Below are 19,505 nucleotides of genomic sequence, written 5' to 3'. Positions count from 1 at the left end.
ACTCTTCCCTGTAAGCATCTCCATCGCCTGCTTTGTTGGGTTTGTATTTTCCTTTGTTCACATACTGAACAAACACCAAGCACCCACCAAGTGTTGTGGGAGGCTTAGTGGGTGTAGGTGAATGGGGCCCATCCCTCCCCTTGAGGAGTTCCCAGCTTAGAGCAAAGTTTCTGAAGGGTCTTCCATGGGCAAAGTGCAGTGATAGGCCATGGAGAGAGGAGGACCACAAACACCTGCCCTCAGAGAATCTCCTGGTTTTGGGAGACAGACCTGCAATTAGATAATAGAAAGGTGTGAAAGGAGGTGGGAGGGAGCAGAAGTGGATGTGGTAAGTGTGGGCTGGGGGTGGGAGCAGCCCGCCTTGAGTTCCCAGTGCTGCTTTTAAATCCCGACTTGCTCTGGCCACTGTGGGACACTGTGTCTCAGAGCCCAGTAGCCTGCAGCTTGGAAGGAGGCCTTTAAACGGGAGAAGGTGCTGGAAAGAACAGAGTTGCATAAAGAAACAAGCTAAATTTATCCCTCCTGGTAGACCCCCAGCAATTGCTATGCTTAACACCTGACTTTCTATCAACAGAGACTTGTTTAACCAGAAGGTTAGCTGCTTTTCTCTGAGAAAGAGACAGAGAGAGAGGGGAAGAGAGAGAGAGAAAGAGATAGAGACTCTGAAGACAGAGATGCACAGAGAGACACCTGAGGAGAAGCAAGGAGAGACAGAGGTAAAGGCATCCTTTGGTACACAGCCCCGGTGAGCAGCAGGGAAGAATACTAAACTGGGCACCTGAGTGGGAGAAATCAGGCAATCTCCCACCCCCTTCCTCCCTGTCTACCTTGCTAATTTCCAGATAGCACCATTTTTCAGATGTAAGTATATAGGAGATGTCTGTGTTATCTTGGCCACTGCTTTGTCCCTGTCACCCGCCACCATCCCTATATAGCTGAGAGTTGACTGTAAGTGGATAATATACAAAAGCAATGATTTAAGTAAGTTTTATAAGACTAAATATGCATGCCTTTGACCTAACATTCCCACCTCCAGGAATTTATCCTACAGAAAGTAATTAAGGACACAGGCAAAGAATTTAGCAAGAGACTATTCATTGCAGCATTGTTTAGAAAAGCAAGGAAACTAAATAGCCAACCCTGTTGGGGACCTGCTCAATAAATAATGGTATAACCTTACAATAGCTGTCCATACTGCCCGTAAATTGGGTAGTAAATGGTTACTTATTGATGTGGAAAGACATGATTTATTAGGTGTAAAAAGCAAGTTACAAAATAGTGTATACAGTATGACTCCATATAAGTATTCTTATAAGTAAGAATAAATACAAAATATATAATCTAGGAAGACATATACCGAATGTTAATCTCTAGGTGGAGGGATTCTAAGACATTAAAATTTTTTTCTTTTTGCTTATCTGCATTAAAAAAAATTTTTTTTTCCACCATGAACATGTATTTCTTGTGCAATGAGAAGAAATTTCCTTCCAGTCGTCCCAGCAAGCGCCTCCTGCTGGGAGTCCAGGAGTGTACGGGCAAGCTGAATCAGGTGCTCCTGGCTCTGAGGCATTGTGGGAAAGGCCACCAACCCTTGTGAGGCCACTTCAAGCTGCTCATTAAGAATTTCCAAAACAGCGAGTCCCCACCCTGTTTCCACTCCCCATCCTGACCGGTCTTGCGGGCAAGAACTCAATGACCCAACACCTTGGTATCAAAATGCTCAGTTGCTTCATAACCTACTGGGGGGTTGGCTGCCGCCCTCCCTTGAAGCAAAACAGTTTGTACAAGTTGGTGCTTGGTAAAGCTAACCTTGCTAAAACTGCAGGGCCTTCCCAGTTAGCCAGGAGCACCCTCCCCTGTAAGGGAGTGATGGCTAAGACGCTGTGTTGATCAGGTCTACTGCCTCTACTACACAGAGGCAGTTGTGATTCTGAATGTTGGAGAGAAAAAGCCGTCACCATGGCAACCCAGGCTGCTCAGCCTCTGGGATCAGTCCAACACTCAGGGAAAGAAGGTGGAGACTGGAGTCTGGAGTCAGAACAAATACTGCCTGGCTGTCTGACCTCGGGTAGGACACTTAGCTTTTCTCTGCCTCAGCTTCTACATCTATAAAATGATACTAAAGTTCCTTATCCTACCCGCTCCCCGGATTAATGAGGAATAATCTGTAAATGGTAAAATGCAAGAGGAGTAGAGCCTCCCTAGCTTTGGTTTGTCCCCAGATTGCTGTGTGTGACCTTGGGCAAATCACTTAAACAGTTCTGTGCTTCAGATGCTCTGTTTGTAAACAGGAAAGTAACGTGCACTGTGATGGCTTCTCAGATTCATTGTCAGGTGCCCATGAGAATCCCAGAATCTCAGGGTTGGAAGGAATCTTAGCCCTTACCACCCATGCAGGAATCCCTTTGATAAGTTCTCTGACCGAGGTACTTGTCCTGCCTCTGCTTGGTTACCTCCAGTGGCAAAGAGATCATGACTGCACAACTTCCCAGGTAGCTCTCACTGCATGACACTAATTGTAAGAAAGTTCTTCTGTATATGATGTTTTACGATTAAATATTTGTTTAAAAAATTAGCAGTTCTTTTCAGAGCTATTCCTGCTCCTGATTTTCCCAGTGGGTTTGCACAAGGTAGAAATTAGCAGCAATTGGTCAGAGGCAGGTACAGTCCCAGCTCTGAAAGCTTTTAGCTTACTGTAACAGAAGGAGTATGGGTTCCGGGGTCACACACTCTAGGTTAAAATCCCACTTTGTACACTTACTAGATGGTTGACCTTGGGCAACTTATATTAGCTCTCAGAACCTTAGTTTCCTGATCAGTAAGATGAGGATAGAAATACCTACCTCACAGTATTGCTGTGATAGCACTTCTTACTAAGCTTACAACTCTAACTTCCCTGGTAGAATTCTGGGGAATGTGGGGGGCAGGTGGGTTACACCTTCCTCTGCCAGCCCCTGGACAACGCATCTGCCCTCCAAGCCCCATCTGGCACGTGTAGGCCCTCATGTGCCCAGGCTGTGCTCCTCTCAGAAGGAGACAGAAGGTTCACCTCGCCCTCCTGGGAACCCCTGCAGCACAGCCTTGGGTCTGTAATTTAGGGCCTTCTCCCTCTCAGGCCTGTACCAGGGGCCATAAAAGGAAGATGATGCAATGGCTTCAAGACCAAGTTCACCACTCCCTGTAACTCCCCTGCCTCAAGGTCAGCAGCCCCACAGACTTTGCCAGCACTAAGCAAGCATCCCAGGGTGTCACTTGGTGAAGGCTTTCAGCCATATTTAATGGGAATCTCATATGGGGCCAAAAGCCTCTAAGACTCGAAAGAATGCAGTCTGGTGGTGGACTTCAGGCATGGTGATAGGGAAAACTATCTGGGGTAGAAAAGTGGTCCTCTGCCCTCAACAGGAAGGAGTCAGGACGCCTGACTAGCTGTGGGCTCTCTGGAGCCAGTGACTTCATTCCTCCGTGCCTTGCTTTCCTTGTGTGCAGAATGACAGGTTGATGCCTGAGACCTTCCCTGCGTCAGAATTATAGGTTTCCCCATTTGTTGGATGCAGGATGAGATGGCGAAATCGCCCTTGACCTCTTTTTGCCACGGGGGCCGCTGAGCTCCCACTCCTCTCTGCTTCCTCCACAGATGAGTACCTCCGAGTCCTCAGTGTGGGTGTGGCCGAGGTGAAGAAATCCTTCTTGGGGCCCTTGTCCCCGTCCTGTAAGGTGGTGCAGATGATGAGGCAGTTTCTGTACCGGGTCCTGCCTGAGGACGCCTACAAGGTCGCCACGGGGAAGCTCCACGTGAGCCTCACCCGGTTCACGGATGGAGAGAGTGTTGTGGTTTCAGAATATACATCCAAGGAAGAGCTCATGGAGGCAAGGGGGCGGGACCTGGGAATAAGGGAGGGGGCGGGGCTAGGAATAAGGGCGGGGCCAGGGAGTGGGGGCAGAGCCCAGGGAGTTGGGACAGGAAAGGAGAGGCTGGCCCTGCTTCTCTTGACAGGCCTCTGGGATGGTCCACTTGTCTGCCTCACTTCCTTCCTTCTGCTTTCTGTCCCCCTAGTTTTTCCCTCCCTTCACCCTCCTGGCATCTATCTCTCTACGTCAGGCACGCTGTTAGACAAGATGGACACAGAGAAGCCAAAAACTAATCAGACTTGCTCACCATCCTACATTTCAGCACTCAGAGTCTGCCTCCTTTTGCCTCTGTCTTGCCCTCTGCTCTAATCCTGCAGCTTCTCAGAGGCCCATTTGTATTACCAACAGAGGTCCCATGGCTCCTCTAGGGCCTGGACTTCAGTGTTTCCCCACTAAATTACTCCCAGTTTGTGGGAACAGCTTCCCTCCGCCCCCTCCCTTCCACTGGTCCTTGATAAAAAGGACTGTTATCACTAAACGGGTTAACACTTAGGAAAGGGGATTCTGACAGTGCATTGTTCTAAGCTCACTAATATACATTTTAGTTATGACTTATTATTGCTGGAGAGTGCTGTGGTTATGTCCAGTTTTCTTTCAGGGCAAGAGTTGAGCTGCATGACCCTCCACCCATATTTCCAATCCCCTCCCCTCCTCTGAATACAAGACCCTCGCCACCCATCCTCACATCCCCACACTGGCATGGCCTTGACCCTGGGGGTTGGGGATGAATAGGCAGGGACATGGATACCTCCTCCAGCTACCTCATGTCCCCTGGGTTTATTAGCACCCAGCTCTTCAAGACTTTTCTCTCCCCAGCCCTCTCCCACAACCTCCCACTCTTACCCATGCCAACCAGAGCAAATCACACAAAGCAGGCCTCTGTGTCTGCACCTGCCGTGCCTCCTGCCTCGTGCCGGATGCCCTTCCCTCCTTCCCACCCCACTTCACCTGCTTGGTGAGACTCCAGTCACTCCTGCCAGGGAACTTTCCTTCATCACCTGCCTGCCTTGCAACCCCTGGGTTGGGTGCTTCTTCTTTGGGACCACGATGCCCATGCTTACCTCCATCACAGCACCTGTCACCCCATGTACTGTCACCTAATTGCTTGGTCCCCCTCTGAGCATTCCCAAGGGTGGGCATCTCACCCTCCTTTGATTCCAGGCCCAGGCCAGACACACATTAATGGTTTTTGAATCCCATTGGATTCATGGAAATTTGGGGCTAGAAGGAGCCCTGCAGATCATTGAGGCCACTCTCTCCCTTTAAAACTGAGACATCCGGCCCAGCCTGACCAAGTAGGTTACCAAGGATCCAGCCAGGAGCTGAACCTGGGGCTCCACTTCCCAGGGCAGTGACTCCACCTTGGGTTTAAGAAGGGCCAGGCTGATGGTGTCCCAGATGCCCGCAGGTGATCCCTCCCCACCCAGCCCCCAGGCCTTGGGCACCTCAACTCTGTCCTCTCCCCCACAGGCCCTGTACTGCAGCTGCTTTGTCCCTGTGTACTGTGGCCTCATTCCTCCAACTTACCGCGGCGTGGTAAGTACCTCAGTGTGGGAAGGCAGGTGAGCTGGGATCCAGGGGTGCCTCAGGGCCCCTGTGACCCACATTTGGGAGGAATGGTCTCAGAATTCAGTGGGAAGACCAAGAATTGAAAAGGTCCTTGTGGTTTCCTACTCAGAATTCCCAGCGTAGATAGATTTCTGGGGCTTTAAGAAGACCTTCTCCCCCTAAGTTGGGCTTCTCTCTGGACCCACCAACACATTACTGAACCCAGCAAGTCAAGCTTCCACAGGTTTGCCAGATTTCCCCAGTAGGAAAATTCGGTAGGTCTGAGACTCTGTACCTCTAATCAACTTCAGCTGACGCCAGTGCTGCTGGTCCACGGACAGCACTCTGAATAGGAAGATTTAACCCGTGCCCTCTCCTCATTTTATGTGTAGAGAAAATGAGATCCAGAGATTACGAATCAGCTAGTAGATGGACCCCCGTATTGCATGTCATTCATTTAATTCGCAGGCATCCAGAGGGTTAGAGCCTCAGTATCTGTGATCCTTTGTTCACAGCTGAGGAAACAGAAGCCTCAAGAGGGGAAGGGACTTGAGGGTGGACACAGGGTGGTCAGGGGTGCTCTGGAGGGTGTTGAGGGTGTCTGACCTCAACAGAGGGAGGCAGCTTGGACCCAGGGCAGTCTGGAGGAGGGATGTTTCACAACCCCTCAGACCCACCACATGTGCACCTTCTCAAAAGGCCCTGTGGATGAGCTCCTTTCCCCGGCCCTGCCCTCAGCTGTTAAGGGACTCCACGAGGGGTAACGTGACAGGGAAGCATTCGTTCCTGCTTCATCCAGGGTATGGATGCCCCCGGACCTTGGCGTCAAAGCTTCTCCCAAGGGACCTATTTCTTTGCTCTCCCTGAGTGGGGGAGAGGACCTATGACCGCAGATGAGCATTTCTCACTCTGCCTCCCCCCTCCGCCCTGCAGCGGTACATCGACGGGGCCTTCTCGGGCATGCAGCCCTGCTCCTTCTGGACGGACTCCATCACCATCTCCACCTTCAGTGGTCAGCAGGACATCTGCCCGCGGGACTGCCCCGCCAACATCTGTGACTTCCGCATATTCAACTGGTCTTTCCAGTTCTCCCTGGAGAACATTGCCAGGATGATCCATGCCCTGTTCCCCCCAGACCTGGTGGTAAGAGACAGGAGGGGCCTGGGGGGTGGGCAAGGAGAGCCGGAAAGGGTGATGGGGTCTGGAGTGGGATGGGGGAGCCAATGAGGCCCATTCGGTCCATCTCAAACGATCCCTTAAACTTCCTCCTAAAGCTGTATCCCGGTCTTGCTGCCAGCTGGGTATGTGAGCTTGAACAAGGGCCCTAAGTGCTCCCAACCTTAATTTTCTCCCCTGTAAAGTGAGATGACCTCAGAACCACTGATAGCAATGTTGTCTGAACTCTCCCATTTTGACATACAATGTGGGTTCAACAAACTATGGCCCAGGGGCCAAATCCAGCATGTGACTTGTTTTTATACAGCCTGTGAGCTAAGAATGGACTTTCTATTTTTAAAGCATTGTTTAAAAAAAAAAAAAAACAAGAAGAAGAAGAAGTGACAGAGACTATATGTGGCCTACGAAGCCCCAAATATTTACTGTTTGGCCTTTTACAGAAGAGGCATTGTGGGCAGTATCTGGTGTAATCCTCCAGCATCCTCTGTGATAGATACTGTTTTATTCCCATTTTACAAGTGAAGAAACTGAGGCTGTGAGAGGTTACATTCACCCAGCCACCCAGCCAGTAAGTGGCAGCACTGGGATTTGAACCCAGTCTCCAAATGCTGCTCTTTATACTGTCCAAATGCACCTTCTCTGGGCCTCACCCTCTCCGGCCCAGGGGAAGCTGATGATCAGCTGTTCTTAGCAGGTACTGAAGGATGGGCACATTTTGAAAAGCTCATCATATAAAGCTTAAGAGCAATGAAAGCAACTGCTTTGGAAGAGGGGACTATGGGTCTCTCTGTTGCTACAGCCTTAGTTATTTTCCTGGTGCCCCTCCTTGCAGATCCTGCACGATTATTACTACAGAGGGTACGAAGATGCTGTTTCGTACTTGAGGCGGCTGAGTAAGTACTATGTGGTGCCCCGAGGAAGAGGAGGAAAGTGGGGCAAAGACAGGAAGTAGAAGGGCTGGATAGAGGAGCATCTCCCCCCAGTTTGTGAACCGGAGGTGCTCTTCACCCAGGAGAGCTGGAAATGGGCAGAGGGACCTGACAGCCTTCATTGTCCAGATGTTACTGTGGCCAGAAATTAGGACCACTGTGGAAAAGGGGCTTTAGGTTAACTGATGGGACAGTGTCTAGGGCTTTTGTACAAATGTATTTCTGAATTTAAAAACTATGCTTAGGAAATACATAGCTCATATCTCCCTGGAGCATTCCATTCTCATATCATTACATTTTCTTGCATTTTATTCTCTTTCCAATGAAACAGTATTGTTACTGTAGAACTAGATGTGACTAGTTTATGTTTGTGTGAGACTTTTGAGTGACATATTGATCAACAAATGAGAGAGAAGAGCCCTTGCCCTAAGTTGGTTTGGAAAGCATGGTCCCACCCCTGTGTATCCTCTGTGTATTATCTGGGTGGGAGGAAGATTCCAAAGGCATACACTACACACACTAACTCCATGAAGGCCATGCAAACATCTTTGTTAAAAGGAAAGAAAAAATGCTTTTCTGTATTTAGAATTAATTCCATAGAGCATATTTCCAGAAAAAGGGGATTTCTGGATCAAAGGGTTTACCTAATGTTATATAATAAATTTTTTTTCCATGTTGCCATATGGTCTTTGTAACTGGCTTTTTGGCCTGTATAATATAAAGTTACCTGTATAATATTCCATCACGGTTGTACAGAATACTTTGATCATTCTTGGGTTTCCAAATGTTCACTATTATAAACAATGCTGTGGTGAACTTTTTGTGTATGTAGTTTAAAAAATATACTTAAGGAGTGAGATTAAGGGGTTGAATGAGGTTTTTCTCATAGGATATGTACACTTTTTTTCTTCAAAATTGCTTCCTGCTGGGACTTCCCTGGCAGTCCGGCGATTAAGACTCCGTGCTTCCACTGCAGGGGGTGCAGGTTCAATCCCTGGTTGAGGAACTAAGATCCTGCATGCTGCGTGGTGCAGCCAAAACATTGCTTCCTGCTTTGCTAAGCTCCGCTGTCCTAACTCTTTACTTTCTCCTGGGTCCATTCTCCCGACTAGTGGGGTAGGGAGCAGGAGCACAGGATGGAGAGAATGTAGCTCTGGAGGCAAGGAGCCCTGGGCCAGGATCCCCATCCCCCAAGCTGTGTGAGCTCCAGGAAATCACTCTCCCTCTCTGAGTCTTAGTTCCAAATCTGTAAAAAGGGTTTAGATCCTGGTTTTTGACACACCAACTATGTGACCTTGAGCAAGTAATTCATCTCCTGGGGCCTGTTTTCTCATCGTACAAGGTGGCTGATGGTGGAACCTACCTCTGAGTTTTATTCCTAGCCACGGTCAATCCAGTCCACTGCCCCCTCTGACCTCTCTGCAGACAGACTCCTCCTAACCCTGACTGTCCTCTGACAACTGCCCCATCTTCCACATTTTCACAGGCGACAGCTGTGAAGCCGAGCCCCCAGTGTCCAAAAGGAGGACGACCTGAGGGTGGGGGGTGGTGGTGGAGATGAGGTCTCACCTACAGAGCTTAGGGAATAGGAGGGTCTGGCTAGGGCCTGTGGTCCTTTCTGCCCCAGGTGGGGAGCCCCTCCATTCTTTCCTCAGTGATGGTGTATATCGAGGGCTTGAGGTTTGGGGAGCCCCTGATTTGGTTCTTGGATCTCGGAGCAGACACCAATTCCCTGCCCCAGGAAATCCCGCTACACCTCAGATTGCATCCTGGCTACCTGGCTGCCTCCATACCTGTCTCTCGCCTAGAACTTTTCCTTTCTCTTCCTCTCAGGGCAAGCCCTGGGAAGACTTACAAAGTGGGCTGTTAAACATCTCTAGTCTCCCCCATTTCTCAGTAGCCCCTTACCCTCTCACCCTCCCCGCTTCCACCCTTAGCTGGTGTGGACATTTTCACAGGTATGAACGGCAGTCTTAAACCCAAGGATGAAACTCTAATAGTAGCATTGCAGGCATCCACTCCTGAATTGGGACAGTATATGGAGGATGGCAGGTTTTCCCCAATGGCCCTGGAATCACTCCAAGTAGGAACAGACACAACTCATAAGGGAGAAAAAAACTCGTGCTGGCTGCCAGCTGTTTTTGCTTCCTCTCCCAATTTGCAAATGTGTGTGTGGCTTTCTTAGTGCAAGTTTCAGCTCCAGCACCTAAATCCTCTTGGGTTTGGTGGGCCTGGAGTTTTCTCCCGGCACCAGATGCAAGCAGGAAATACTGACATAGCCTGAGAAATCCCCACCTACCATCTGGGAACGGAAAACGGAAGTCTGCTCCAGCCTCCTGCCTGCTTTCTGAAAGGGGGTCAGCTCAGGTAGGAAGCCACACCTGCAAGGTGTCACCCTCAACTCCTCAGCTCACATCCTGGCATCCTCTTTCTCCTCCCTCCTAAGGGTTCACATCTACCTAATTATTCCTGCCACCAGGTGAGCCTCCCTCTCCACCCTTGGCCTCCCCTGACAGCAGCCTTCTACCAAAGGGAAGGACACTGCTTGCTGGCATCCTTGAAAATCCACATTCCCCACACAGACACGTGTACATGGTGAGGTTGGAGCTCAGAGGATGCCATGTCTGAAATATCCATCCCGTATCCAGCCATGCCCGACCAAACTGACCTTCCTCCCTCCCTTCCTCCCACTCACAATTGGGTGAGTTTTGACACAGACACAGACACACAGACACAGACACACACACCTGCGAAACCAGCACCACAATCAAGATAGGGAACAATCCATCATGCCTGAAGTTTCCTCATGCCCCTTTGGGATCCCTCCCACCTTCCCTCATCCCACCATCCCCAAGCAAACCCTGATGTCTTTCTGTCATTATAGATTAATTTGCATTTTTAGAGTTTTTGATAGATGAACTCTTATAGTATGAACTCTTTTTTGTCTGCATTCTTTCACTCAGCATAATTATTCTGAGATTCACCCATGTCATTGCATGGTATAAATAGTTCATTCCTTTTTGCGTTCCAATCCACTGTATGAATGAATATACCACAGTTCATTTATCCATTCACCTGTTAATGGGCATTTTAGTTGTATCCAATTTGGGGCTGTTATGAATAAAGCTGCTATGTACATTCATGCATGAATTTCTGTATGGACAAATTCTTTCATTTCTCTTGGGTAAATACCCAGGAATGGAATGACCCGATCATATGGTGGATGCATGTTTAATATGTAATGTGTATATGTCTACAAATATATGTATAACATATAATATTTTAATATAAAATGTAATGTATTTAATTGTAGTAAAACACACATAATATAAAAGTTACCATCTTAGCCATTTTAAGTGTACAATTCAGTAGTGTTAAACATACACTGGTGTGCAACCAATCTCCTGAACTTTTCCATCTTGCAAAAATGAAACTCTATACCCATTAACCAACTCTCCTTTTCCGCCACCCCCTAGACCCTGGCAACCACCATTCTATTTCTATGAGTTTGAATACTTTAGGTACCTCATGTAAGTGGAATCATAACAGTATTTGTCTTTTTGTGACTGGTTTATTTCATGTATAACGTCGTCAAGATTCATGCATGTTGTAACATCTGACGGGATTTCCTTCCTTAAGGCTAAATAGTAGTCCATCGTGCATATAGAGCAGATTTTCTTTATCTATTCATTCGTCAGTGGACATTTGGGTTGCTTCCACCTCTTGGCTATTGAGAATAATACTGCAACGAACATGGGTGTGCAGATATCTCTTCGAGATCCTATTTTCAATACTTTTGGATATGTACGGACTGAGAAACATACCCAGAATGTATGTCTAACTTTTTAAGAAGTTACCAAATTGTTTTCTAGAGTGGTTGTACCATTTTACATTCCCAACAGTGAATGAGAATTCCAGCTTCCCCACATTCTCACCAACACTTGGTATGGTCAGTCTTTTTAATATTAACCATTCTAATAGGTATGTGGTAGTATCTTATTGTGGTTTTAATTTGCATTTCCCTAATGACTAATGATGCTGAGCATCTTTTCCTTGGCTTATTAGTTGTTCAAATATATTCTTTGGTGAAGTGTCTGTTCAACTCTTTTGCCTATTTTCCCCTAGACCTTGAATATGCTTTATTTTTTAGAATCATTTTAGATTTACAGAAAAACTGTGAAAATAGTACAGAGAGTTTCCATAGACCCCACATCTAGGTTTCCCTATTGTTTTAGGTCTCACACTTGTTAGATGTTATAGCATGGTACACACGTCATTTGGTGCATAGTATGGTATATTGTTTACAATTAGTGAACCAATGTTGATAAATCGTTACGAACTAAAGTCCATACTTTATTCAGATTGCCTTAGTTTTTACCTAATGTCCTTCTTCTTACCCAGGATCCCTCATCACATTTAGTTGTGCTGTCTCCTTAGGCTCCTCTTGTCTGTCACAGTTGCTCAGAATCTCCTTGTTTTTAATGACCTACTGGCCAGGTAGTTTGTAGAATGTCCCTCGGTTGGGATTTGCTTGGTGTTTTTCTCATGATTAGACTGGGGTTGTAGGTTTGCGGGGGAAGGACCACAGAGGCAAAGTGCCATTCTCATCACATTGTATCAAGGGTACATGCTGTGAGGTGGTGTTTGTCGGGTTTTTCCACTGTAAATCTACTCTTCCTTTCCATACTGTGCTCTTTGGAAGGAAGTCACTAAGAAGTAGGGAGTTATTCTCCACTTCCTTAAGGGCCAAGTATCTACAGAAATTATTGGGATTTCTTCATCATGAGAGATGTGTCTCTTTCTCTGCCTATTCAATCATTTGTTTACCTATTCAATCATTTGTTTATATTAGTATGGACTCGTTGATACTTATTTTATTCTGTGGGTTATTACTCAGTCCTACTTTATTTATTTTCTTACTCTAAGTGTCCCACCTTTGGCCATCGGGAGCCCTTTCAATTGACTCTTTTGCCCATTTATTTTTATTTTTATTTTTTTTGGCTGCACTGCACACAGCTTATGGGAGCTTGTGGGATCTTAGTTCCCCAACCAAGGATAGAACCTGGTCCCTCAGCAATGAAAGCATAGAGTGCTAACCACTGGACTGCCAGGGAATTCCCATCTTTTGCCCATTTAAAAAATGGAATTATTTGTTTTCTTATTAAGAGCTTTTATGTATTCTAGATAAATGCCCTTTATCAGAAATATGATTTGCAAATAATATTTTCCCCCAGTCTGTGATTTCTCTTTTCAACTCCTTAACAGTGTCTTCTGAAAAGGAGAAGTTTTTTTTTCTCCTCTCCCGCTGCGGAGCACAGGCTCCGGACTTGCAGGCTCAGAGGCCATGGCTCACGGGCCCAGCCACTCCGCGGCGTGTGTGATCTTCCCAGACTGGGGCACGAACCCGCGTCCCCTGCATCGGCAGGCGGACTCCCAACCACTGCGCCACCAGGGAAGCCCAAACCAAGGGTCTTTGATGCCGCCTGTAAGCCCTTGCATGGTCTGGCCCCTGTGGTCTCCTCAGCCCCATGTCCAATCACAAGTATGCCCACCCCTGTTCCACCTACACTGACCTCGCAGGGCCTTGGCTTCCTGCTGCTCTCCCGAACCTGTGACCCTTGTGTGTGCTGTTCGCTCTGCCTGGAATGCTCCTCCTCATCCCACCCTGACCACCCCCGGACCCCTCCCCTGTCACGTCTCAGCTCAAACGTCACTCCCTCTGGGAAGCCCTCCCTGCTCCCGTCTCTCCTAGTACCACATTCTTCACTTCCTAGCACTTGTCTTGGTTAAAACTTGAGGTTATTGGCGTGGTTAGTACCTGCTCCCAGGCTAGACTGTAAGCTCCAAGAGGCCTATTTTTGTCTCCTTCAACTCCTCAGTGCCTGGTATAATGCCTGGCACATATTAGCTGCTCAATAAGTATCCATTGAATAAGTGGATCAAAACAGAATCAGAAGGCTTCCCTGGTGGCGCAGTGGTTGAGAGTCCGCCTGCTGATGCAGAGGACATGGGTTCGTGCCCCGGTCCAGGAAGATCCCACATGCCGTGGAGCGGCTGGGCCCGTGAGCCATGGCCGCTGGGCCTGCGCGTCCGGAGCCTGTGCTCTGCAACGGGAGAGGCCACAAAAGTGAGAGGCCCGTGTACCGCAAAAAAACCCAAAAACCAAAAAACAAAAACACAATCAGATATTCAATACAAATTCAAGTAAGTAAAGAAAGGCCATTGAAAAGCACTAATCCAGGAGTCTCTGGTGGCCTAGTGGTTAGAATTCTAGGCTTTCGCTGCTGGGGTTCAATCCCTAATTGGGGAACTGAGATCCTGCAAGTTGTGCAGCACAGCAAAAACAGAACAAAAACAATGAAAAGCGCTAATCTTGTTTATGAGAATAATTTGGGAAACCATTTTTTGCAAATACTATGCTGATGCCAGGGGTTAGTAATGCCACCTGTGACCCCATGCTATTGTTTTTCCTAGATGCTGCTTACCTTAATTCTCCTTCCAAGAGAGTGATTTTCCCCTGGGTAGAAGTGTACTGCCAGATAGAACTCGCCCTTGGCAATGAGTGCCCTGAACACTGTCAACCAAGCCTCCAAACAGAGCGGGCCAGTCCAGAAGAATCCAGACAACTTCACACACAATGGGCTCCCAAAGGGGAAAGAAAAGGTGGCCGTGATCCACCTCTGTCCCCACCTGTGCAGACACCTGAATCCACATGTGAGTGGCCTGTGGCGTCACCTGTTTCACCACCTGCATCCCCACTGGCCTCATCACCATCACATTCTCCAACTGACTTGCCACCTGTATCACTCCCAGCTGTGCACTTCCTCCCCAGCTCAACACCTGGGCTGTCACCCGTATCACCATCACAGCAGGTACAACTGACTGGATCACCACCCAGATCCCCACCCCCCCAGTCATCTATGTCATCCAGGACGTCCCTGGGGCCTTCCGCTGTGGGCACATCTCCAACATTGCCCCAGTGTTCTTCTTCAGCATCACCTGCACAGCCACCTGTGGAGGAACTGGGCCCAGAACAGCCCCAAGGTATGGACCCTTCTGGCTTCTCACAGCTTCCCCATGTCTGGAGCCCGTTGGCAAGTGTGTAACGACATGGTTGCTGTTAACATTTGCTTTAGAGGGATGCATTGGTGAAGCTAGCCCGTAACTTTAGTGGCTCTACTTGCTATGAGGACAGACCACCACGAGAGGGCAGTGTACTTGACATTTGTTTTTTTTCTTCTTTAGTCCAGTGATTCTCAAAGTGTGCTCCCCAACTAGCAGCAATAGCACCACCTGAGAACTTGTTAGAAATGAAAATTCTCAGGCCCTACCACATACCTACTAAACCACAAATTCTAGGGGTGGGACCAGCTGTCTGCATTTTTTTAACAAGCCCTCCACATTTGAGAGCGGCTGTTCTAGTAGATTTTTTATTGTGAAAGCTGCTGTGCCAGGGCAATGCTACTCAAGAAGGGGTCTGTGGACCAGTGCCAGTCCCTGAATTATTTGTTACTAGTTCACAATGAAATGAGTACAGAAAGTGAGAGCAAGCATTTAGAAATGTTTATAGCAATACAGCAGAGCTATGACATCCAAGAGCTTGGTCATTTTCCTACTAATTCATTTATATTGTATTTCACCAAAGCGCTAGTCCATTATGGATTGTAAATAGTATTTTAAAAAACTGGTTCTTTACTACAGGTGAAGTACCCCTCTGGGGGCTGCAAAGATGAACTGCTCTTTGCAGAGGGAATGGCATGGATACCAACCTCAAAAACGCAAAAGGAATTCTTAAGTACTATATAACTAACAAAAACTGTGTTGAGGGTATTAATAGAGAATAAGATCACATCTCTCTGGGGAGATAAGAAAGCCTTCTTGGAGGTGACAGGTGATTTGAAATGGGCAAGATTTTGACAATTGTGGTTTGTGGGATCTGACAGAGTAGAAAGAACATTTGAGATTTTGTTTATTCCAGAGGCTCAGGTGCAGAGAAGGGAAGTGCAAGGTACATTCAGGATGAAGAGGATACCTGTTTGGGCACTGTGGGTGGTCTGTGTGGGGACCAAGGGAGAGGGGCCCAAATGATGGACCGAAGCCAGGATGTAGGGTCCTCATGGTCCACCAGCCAAGCTTCCATAGTTATTACGATGAACAGTAGCACAGATTAGCAAGGTTGCCTTCTTTGTGGATCTGCCCTGAGTCAGGGGTGACCCCCCCTTTCTCTGGAATAGGTTCACTTTGTCTTTTTTTTTGTTTTTCTTTTCTTTTCTTTCTTTCTTTTTTTTTTTGAATAGGTTCACTTTGATTCTTTTAACAATGAGACAAAACTATCAGAACATTAAGAGTCAGAAAGTTGTTCAAAGTCTTTCACCTGCTGTCTTCTTCCCTGTTACATGAAATGCATTTATTTTATGTTATCGCACCTGTGCTTAAAGGCAGCCATCTTCAGGGGCCTGAGAACTCCTGGACCCAGAGCTGGTGTTCCTCACTCATATTGGGGGTGGACAAAGGGTATGGATAGCCCAGTGGTTCGCGACTGCAGGCCATATGACCCCCCAGGAGACATTTGGCAACATCTGGAGACATTTTTGGTTGTCACCAAGTGGGTAACGTCTAGTTGGGAGAGGCCAGGGATGCTCTTAAACATCCTGCAATGCTCAACCCCTATAACAAAGAATTGCCCGGCCCTTAGCGTCGGTAGTGCTGAGGCTGAGGCAATCCTGTTGGAGCCTCCAGCAGGTCTCAGCAGTGACACCCTAGGCCACCTGTAGGAACTGGTTAGAGTGGAGCCCCAGGGGTTCACGTTAGCAGTCGTTTGGCAGTGGCCATGTTGTTGTTGGGGGCGGCAGGTGCTGCAGAAAGTCCCAGGAAAATCCATAAACAAAGGAGCCACAAATAGATTTGGGGGAGTGAGGGATATCCAGCAGGTCCCCAAATGAAAGAAGTTCAGAAGAGGAAGTTATTAATTGATGCTATATTATTTTTATTTACATGTATTACATAATTGCATATTAATATTCATGTGTTATATATCCCCCTACTCATCAGAAACATGCAAAGAGCTTACCTAAGGGAATTCCCTGGTGGTCCGCTGGTTAGCATGCAGGCTTTCACTGACGTGGGCCCAGGTTCAATCCCTGGTTGGGGAACTAAGATCCCGCAAGCCAAAAAAAACCAAAAAACAAAAGAAAAGGGAGCTTACTTAAGAACAATGGTCATGAAACTATTTGTATTTCCTATTCCAGCAAAAAAGACAAAAGCATTACATAAAGCAGATGCTAGAAGGTTTAGACCCCTGTGGGGGATTTTCTTGAAAACTTTCCCTGACACAACTGGCTGCTTTTTATGAGGGAATTGCTGATAATATTATATCAAGGGTTAGCTTCAGACCTTCTGCAGATGTCACTGCCCTGGATCTCAGTCAAATCCAACAACATGATTCTGGTCCCAAATACGAGAATTTGAGAGTAAAAGTTCTTTGCTGTTTCTGAACATTTCACTTACTTCCTATTGTTATTTCAAAAATGACTAAGTACTCCTCCCCAACCCCATCTCACTCATGTCTCCTGTATTTTCATTTTTGGCTGCAGCTCCCTGTGCTTCTTCAAATTCCAAACACACTGTGCCTCTGGCTAATGTGAAGGAAACCATGAGCAAGCCTTATGCAATGTAAGTGCCTCCTCAATTGGGAACATGTTCTTTCCTTTGGTCAGGGGAGAGGGCCCAGCTAAGTGATATTTTCCATCTCTTTAGCTGCCCAAGGAGCACTGGGTTCCTTTTCTGGATGTGATTTCAGTCCATCGCCTTACCGTTCGCAAACCACCACTCCCTCTTCTCTCTTCCTCCGTGAAGGCAACGTGTGGGATATGAGCCTATTCATACTGACAGTGTCATTCCCCCCAGTCCCTGCTGTGCACACTGGGGAATGTACCTTCTCTAAATGCAGTGGGAGAGTGTGTACCCCTCCTCGTATCTGACTCTCTGTTGATGTCTCCGTTCAAAAGAGCTGGCAGGCATGTTACATTCTAGCCTTTGGTGGATCCTGCACAGTATAAGTTAAGAGACTCTACCAAAAATTTCCCTTAATCAAAATTATTTTCTATCAGCATAAAAAAAGGGCTAATATTCCTATGTTGTAGATTGTCCCCAGAAAATCTTTTTTCATAATGCGCACCAACTGTCTGGGTTACTGGGTTGTTTAACATGTACTCCATTATTGTCTTTGCAGTGACTGGGAGAGGGCCTGGGGAGCTGTTTCTTGTTTGTTTGTTTTGTTTGTTTGTTTTTTCCTCTCCGGGAACCGCAATACCCAGACTCCTTTGCTGACTGAATGCCAGTGGGGTTAGCCAGTGGAATGCAGCAGCAGGAGATCAGAGGGTGAATCAAGGGTATTTCTGCCCCCCAACCTCATCCCTTCCTGCCTTGGGGTAGCTCTGGCAGTGGCTGAGTTTTTCTATGGCCACAGTTGCAGAGAACAGGGCCTGAGGCACAACTAGAGAGAAGCCCACACACAGAAATGAAAGATTCCACACGCCTCAACAAAGATCCCGCGTGCTGCAACTAAGACCTGACGCAGCCAAATAAATAAATAAATATTAAACAAACAAACAAACAGGTGGGTGCTCATGTGACTCAACAGGTAGCGTTCCTGACTGTTGCCAAACTACAGCTAACGGTCCTGACCAATGTAGGCCTGCTCCTTATATAGCTTTTGACTATACTAGACTGTTGTTGATTTAATCAGTCAACCTTCACTGAGCACCTACTAAGTGCCAAGCACTCTTCTGGGTTCTGGGGATATCAAAGATGAATTCAACTTGATCCCAAACTTTCAAGAATTTACCCCAAAGTTGAACTTTAGACCAAAGACAAGAGTAAAACCAACTAATTTGCCAAACTGTGAGCCCCATATAAACCAAGTCTTAATTTTTTTACTGAACCATAAAATTGTTTTTAAAGGCACATGCATATATACATACACACTCACAAATTCAAAATGCCAGCCTCAAGCCCAAATCAAGCCAGGTATCATCTACAGTTATTTCACAGGATTATTGAAGTATTCTCTGAATGGAACAGACCTTGCTATTTAATTTGCTTCAAGGCTTAATTGGTTGGAAACATTTCTAACTCTTTCTATGAGACATCCAGTCCTGGGTGGGAGTCCCTGGGTAGGCACAGGGATGTATCAGGTAGATGAGGGTCAGAGGCTCACCCTGGCAGCCATAGGCCCACTGCAAAATCTGGGCAAGTAGGTACTTGGTAGGTGGTAGGAAGCAGTATGGTGGGGAGGAAATTCAGAGCTTCTGCAGGAAGTAGGGCAGATCTACGTGCCACTTTCTGGATTAAAGGATGGACAGCAAGGCTGTAGGACCCAGAGGGCAGTTGGTGGTTTCTGGGGTTTGTAGGATCACTGCTGCCTGGGATTAGTCTCACTCTGTTCCTTGGTCTCCATCCCCAAAACTTCCCTGAACTTTGAGTCTGTCTCTAGAAGCTCAGGGTCAGGTTTGGTCATGAGGATGTAGGCAGGTCTGCCATGGGTGTGGGGAAGCTTCCCTGCAGCTAGGAGTGCCCTCTGGAAGCCAGGTCCAGACTCGGGTCTTTGATTCCAGAGCCAGGCCTCTTCCCATACATCAGAGCATTGGGAACTGTGCAGTTCAGCCAGAGCTACCTTGGTTGATAACCTTCTAGGAGTCAAGGTGCTTTATAAAGAAGCAGGCTGTGATACAAAACAAACAAAACAACATTCATAAGCTGTGCAAAACACTGTTGTCAGTGGGTCACACATCCTGTGTGCGGTGCTCCTTCATAGAACAGGTTATGAAACTGCTTGGGGGCAATTTACCAATTGATTTTAAGCAATTCCATGCTTTGAGTTCAAATACAAGGTTAGCGGGCAGGGAAAAAAGGCTTAAAAATATTAGGCATAGAGAGGTAGGA

General features: G+C 47.2%; 1 protein-coding gene across 1 annotated transcript in view; it reads left to right on the top strand.

The window, feature by feature from the left end:
* PNPLA1 (patatin like domain 1, omega-hydroxyceramide transacylase) overlaps positions 1-19,505 on the top strand; it is a gene marked incomplete at both ends in the record, with an annotated part of 42,755 nt that overhangs the window by 21,078 nt on the left and 2,172 nt on the right. Inside the window, 5 exons of the mRNA XM_082664078.1 lie at positions 3,635-3,867; positions 5,380-5,445; positions 6,391-6,600; positions 7,466-7,526; positions 14,037-14,606. Coding sequence (XP_082520204.1) covers positions 3,635-3,867; positions 5,380-5,445; positions 6,391-6,600; positions 7,466-7,526; positions 14,037-14,606 — 1,140 coding nt within the window. The remainder of the gene's footprint in view (positions 1-3,634; positions 3,868-5,379; positions 5,446-6,390; positions 6,601-7,465; positions 7,527-14,036; positions 14,607-19,505) is intronic.

Source organism: Grampus griseus (assembly GCF_964374135.1).
Source record: "Grampus griseus genome assembly, chromosome: 10".
Lineage (NCBI taxonomy): Eukaryota > Metazoa > Chordata > Mammalia > Artiodactyla > Delphinidae > Grampus > Grampus griseus.
Note: the sequence above shows the minus strand (reverse complement) of the source record. Positions and strands in the feature narration are given on the sequence as shown.